The 6,000-nt window shown below is 35.8% G+C and overlaps 1 protein-coding gene across 2 annotated transcripts in view; it reads left to right on the forward strand.

Moving 5' to 3' along the window:
* zc2hc1a (zinc finger, C2HC-type containing 1A) overlaps window positions 1–5,664 on the forward strand; it is a 49,317-nt gene extending 43,653 nt beyond the window's left edge. The window contains exon 9 of one of the 2 annotated variants that reach the window (XM_062021142.1): window positions 2,371–5,664. In XM_062021142.1, the coding sequence (XP_061877126.1) occupies window positions 2,371–2,506 (136 nt within the window). In that variant the 3' untranslated portion in view covers window positions 2,507–5,664. The remainder of the gene's footprint in view (window positions 1–2,370) is intronic. The other variant, XM_062021141.1, reaches the window with a different exon arrangement.
* Window positions 5,665–6,000: the final 336 nt, after the last annotated feature.

A 6,000-nucleotide genomic window follows, 5' to 3' on the forward strand; every position in this document is an offset into this window, starting at 1 on the left:
CTGATATTAATAAAATTACGTCTATTTTGCGTGGTGCGTCTTAAATCATTTCAATTACATCTAGGAATTGATATGGTGGGGATCTTGAGATTATTTGCTTGGTGCTGCGATAGATTCAATGCTTCATAATTTGCCACTTTAGTAGAGTGCACGTCTACCTCTGGCACAGTCACTACAGAAAAAACATTAGATAGAGTTCTGTCAACACTGGAGATCTACCAACTACAGTGTCTTGTGCGAGGTAAACACACAACACAACTTCTGCGTTTTGTTCAGGAGAGAACACACAGAAGTTAATACAAATAATACCAGAATACATTTTTTTAAAAATAAGAGATTGTTAGACAAAAACAACCTATCTTTGAATCTCATTAAAACTTAAATAATGTAATTCGGTAACAGTAGAAGAGAAAGTCAAACACAAATACCAATACAAATAGAGTAGACTGTTGAAAGAGTTAAAATAAAAACACATTTTGGTTGTAATAATAGATGATAAAATGAACTGGAAATGTAATATGAAAAATATACAACATAAAGTGGCAAAATATACATCAATAATGAATGAAGTAAAATATGTTCTCTACCGAAAATCACTCCATATTCTCTATTGCTCACCAGTGTTATCATATCTGAGGTATTGTGCAGAATAGTGCTGAGCGACATCCCGGTTTTATAGTTAATACCAGTATATTTTAGAAAGCGATATCTATTTAGGACGGTACCGCTATACCAGTATATAATATATTTTCCCGCTCCTTGTTGTCTCGCGCTCGACAGGCATAGAGCAGCTGCCTCCCTGCTTTTTTACCCTCTTTGGCTCACCATTGCCCCTTGCGTGTCTATTGAGGCATCTCTGTGATGCACTATGACACGCAATGACCGGCTGCGCCTATGCATCAAACTTTAAAAAAAAATAACCTGGAGTGTTTTGGACAGCGACTGCATTTGGCAATTGGTGAGTGACTACAGCTTTGTTTAAACATACACCAATTTGCTTTAGAACCTATATTTCTCTTTGTAGCGACTTTATCATTAATCGCATCTGTTTATGTCGTTTACTTCTGTTAGCGACTTAGCACAGAAGCTAACGATAGCTCCTCTCTGCTGCTTGTATATTGTGTCAAATATAAAACTAGAAGTCAGTTTAAAAGTGCCTAAACCCATCCCTTGTGCAGAATAAGCTAATGTAGAGTCGCGGCTGGGTGGCTAAACTTAACAGCCAGTGGCTTTCACCGCAGTGAGCGAGTAGAAGCTCCATTTATCCCGCGCACAAATGCACACGTTCATAAATAAAATGAACGAAAATTGCTTTGACATAGTAACGGCTCATTTAATACTTTTTAAAGAATAAACAGCACATTACTTTACTACTTAAAACAAACATGGTTATCTAGCCATGAAACACTGAAGCAATGTTAAGCACTTTGAAAGTTTTCTTTTAATATACCGGTATATATCGGATACTGGTATTCAAACTAAAAAATACCTCAATATCAGTTTTGGTCCATATCACCCAGCCCTAGTGCAGAAATATGTGGAAATAACTACAAAAGTACATTTTTTCACCTACCATGTTACAAAAAAGAAAGATCTCTTAGATTAATACATAATGTTAGCTATTGAGAACATTTCATACCCAATTAAAATTATTGAAATTCAATGATTTGGTGCATTTCCAAACAGTTAAAATAATGTACAAAGCAAAATCAGTGTAATAAGCAATTGTTTGGTCGTTCTGTGTATTTTTTACGTTTATTGCGTTTATCGGTTGCGTGTTAGCGAGCCTGCTGGTCAATCAACACTATATGAAAATATCAGCAGTGTGCGTCAAATACGGCTGCAAAATTATACTAAAATAAAAGCATGTTTTATTGTAAGTTTATGAGCTAGAGTATGTTTAGAACTGTATATAGAAATATTTAGTTGGTTTATTTCGTCGATAAAACTAACGCCAAAATGACAAATTTGCATGCTTCTGGGCACATGTCCTTGGTCGCAAACATGGCACCTGTGATTTAGTTGGCCATACTCTTTATACGGCTCTGTCACAACCTACATTATTCTGACCTCTTGTGGTTGAGTTGTGTATTGCATATAGCATTAGCTAAACTTATTATTTACAGTAAGGAAGTCTTGCTTATGACATGATTGAACTAAATTGCAATTTAAAAAAATGTATGTTAGATACACGTAAGACACAATGTGTATTTTTACGTGCATACCTACATACAGTATTTCCTTTCATTTGTGTACATAGCACTGTTCACATTAAGTAAAAAAGATGTGCATGTGTTTTAGCAGGATGACTTAAAGTCATACTGGCATGCAAAGGTCACTTCTAATCTGAATGTGTGTTAAATTTCCCAGAGATGGTGTCGATGGTGGGGACAATGTTGGCAATGGCAAACTAGAGAGCAAGTTTTGTCACTCCTGTGGGACCAGGTACCCCATAGAATCTGCAAAATTCTGCTGCGAGTGCGGCATCAGGAGGATGTGTATCTGACCAAGAAAGACTACATTTGACGTCAACTCTGTTTGTTTTCACCTGTCCATTTGAAAACCACAAGTTTGTGTTGGCAATTAACAAAATTGTATTTACTGGAGCCTCATTATATCAAGAGAAACTCCATGGTACACAAATACTGAGCAAACCGCCCCCTTTAAGAAAGTCCTGTTTACAAAGTCTTCCATGAGAGAACTGTTCCAATAGTATGATCATTTAAACCTCATATAGCCTTATAAAACTAGTTCTGTTAGTGGATTGCAGTTTTATTGCAGTCCCTGTCCAGTATTATTTAGTTAGTAATTTGTGGGTAGTGGGACAAAACATTGAACGTCTCTGTTTAAGGTACAAAATAACCATCATTAAAGGTGTAAAGGAGTCGCTAAGAAAATCCATAATACTACCCATTTTGTGCAGTGTTATAATCTACCATTAAATATCCAACTGATGTTTGATGGGTGGTATTATGGGTATGTAACAGCTCCCTTGAACATCCACAACCACGCTATGCAAAAATCACTGTCTGGTTTTCGTCAAAAAAAAAAAAAAAAAGACAGGAAAAGAGGTTCCGCTCTTTTTAGAAGAGAGCAGAAATGCGTAAGGAATGAGCTCAGAGCTTGTTTGGATATGCGAAAAACGAAAGTTGGAAGTGGGGCATACATCAGTAGAGACGTGGGCGTTGTTTCTCATTCCCTTTGGCTCAATCCTCAGTCAAGCGTAAAGGAAACAGCTTCTCAATTTTCTCATAACAGAATTAGTTTATGTCCAAGTGCAATATGATTGACTACTGAAGTAGATGTCTTCTCATGTTTAGTTATGTTGTGATTTTTTTTACAGGTCTCATTGGATACCGTATATAGGCAGGTATCCAAACCCCCTTAAACATGTATAACTGACCAATGTAGTATTCTCATGCATTCCTTTTCATATACTGTATTACCTACCCAGTTATTTATTCCATCCTAATTATGTCTGTTTTATTCGATGAACATTGACTGAATTGTGTCTTTTCATTCTGGATGTCCCCCATGCATTTTTTCTTGTCTTTTTTGTTGATATTTAGAGAATTATGGTCATTTTGGTAATATACTACGGTAAACCTGAGAATTTATAAGGACATTTTACAAAAACTCCAGCCATATATGTTTCGACATAAGTATCACTGCATATGTGTGTATGAAAGTGCACACTAAAAGTACAGTTATCCCATGAAAACACTACTTTTAGAAACCAAAGATTAAATGGAGTTTCTAAAACTGCATTGACCAAATATAAGACTCCCCCAGATGTACGGACCCTTTTTAATCAAGGCTTTTTTTCCTACCAACCAATCAGTTGGTAGATTGAAATAAGGGCTGCCGAAGATAAAACTGTAAAACTTGAAAATATGTATAACATTGTGACAATAACATTGCATTTGGGGTCTAATGACAGTTTCTCAAGTACGTAATTTACTACATTCAAGCAAAAGTCATGATCCCAAAACTAGAAAAGGCAATTTCAGTAAAAATTGCGTATGAATGCTAAAAAGCCGAACCGAATGCTTACAGTTATCACTTGAGCCAGGTCCTGTCAAATAACAAAATATCACTTTTAGTTGTATACCGGTCAAATGATTAAAGAAAAATCAGCTAGCATGTTGTCAAGATAGTGTCAAGTAACAAAATATTTGACGCTTCGGTGTATACCTGCAAAACGAGCTAAAAGAGTTGGTGTGCTAACATTAGTATGTATACATAAAATAAAATATTTGACTGAGGTGTGTACCTGCAAAATGATCTAAACAGCTCACATGCTAAAATTAACACGTAAACGTTAGCATGTTAGTGATTAATTAGCTTTAGCAAGGAGCATTGTGACTTAGGAATAGTTTGAATCAGTTGGGAAATAGAAAAAAAAAAGGGAATTTTTGGAAAATGAAATAAGGCTGTGTCATTATTGTGCCAAACATTTAGTAGAATGGTCTGAATCAGATTACAAAAGTGGACAGAAATGTGTCACAAAAGGAAGAAAAATGAATACTGTATGGGTGGCCCAATAGCATCATCATGTTTGCTAACTTGCAACCAACTATTGAAACACTTTTTTTAAGCAACCTGCTAGCTTTCATGCACAAATTGCAAGATATTGACTATAGATTAGTATACCAGTCTTTTTGAAAGTCTTATGTTGGGTTCAATGAGGTATATTCAGCGCATTACTTTTTGTACGATATCCTTCTAAATTCTCATGACAGGCTCCAAAAGCCACTGTACAAAAACATTCATCTTTTGGTTTTAAAGGCATATCCCAGCAGGCACATTCTGTATTTACTTTCAGTTTTTGCTGTTTTTATTACTGGCCACATTAAACAGGATTATATATACCATTTAGTAATGTACAGTAACACTATTTACAGTTGGGGAACGAGCCTAGTGTATTCTTCCAATGCTTAAGGAACTTCTATACCGTCTTACATAACAGGAAATGTGTGTGTGGTTGCTCTCCAATACAATGTATGACCTCCATGAATAAATCTTTATTCAGACTGCAACTGTGTTCGTATATCAAAAAAAGTCAATAACTTTTTAATATTTTTTTTTTTATTCAAATATATTTGGAATACACACATCCCGTATACCGTACTGTACAACAAAAGTTTCAACGTGTACACACCTGTATTGTGACAGTGTAGCATTTTCACCTCCAAAAGCTACAGTACTTCAGCAATTATGGCTGGTGTCATTCGTCAAACATGAGCTTCCCGCTAGTGACCCTGAACAGAGTGCGGAACTCAGCCATCTGTGGCAAATTGAGCTTTTAAAACGTCAATCACAGCGATCTCTGGCGTCATCTAAACTCCTGACCAACAAAAGGCAAAACTAGTGGAAAATTAACCAAGGTAATAATGAGGAGAGATACATGTCAATATACAGTAGGGCTTAATAAAGCTCAACGTTTACCTCCTCAAAGCATCATCGACGACTGTAGGGATGGGTGCCTTTCACATTTGAACCAATATGGTACCAATTTCAGGTACTTGGGAATCAATACTCAACGGTTCTTTTGTGTGTTCATGATTGTTAGTTTGTTTACTAATGAAATGTATGTATTTTTTTTTATTTTAACAGTCAGCTGATACAGATAACTGCTGTCCAGTTATGGCTTGGATTTGTACACTTCTTAGTCTCATTTGCAAGAATTATATAATAGACTTTGCATGCATTTCAAATTCCAAGACGTTGGATTACTACTATGTTGCCTAGTCAGGAAGTAGTCTGTCATGAAGCTGAATGTGCCAGCGTATCATTTTGTTGTGTCCTACAAAGTGTTTATACTGCAAATGCTTGCTTACTTTGTTTATGTCGGTCCATCGGTTTCAATGACTAGTAAGTATTGTACTTATTCCACACTAGCTGATTGATTGTAACATGTATTTTAATTGTAGTTTTCATTACCAAATTTGGAGGGTTGAAATCGCTAATGCTAATTGGCTAGCACTTTTTCAAAAGCAC

The sequence above is a fragment of the Entelurus aequoreus genome, linkage group LG15 (assembly GCF_033978785.1).
Source record: "Entelurus aequoreus isolate RoL-2023_Sb linkage group LG15, RoL_Eaeq_v1.1, whole genome shotgun sequence".
Lineage (NCBI taxonomy): Eukaryota > Metazoa > Chordata > Actinopteri > Syngnathiformes > Syngnathidae > Entelurus > Entelurus aequoreus.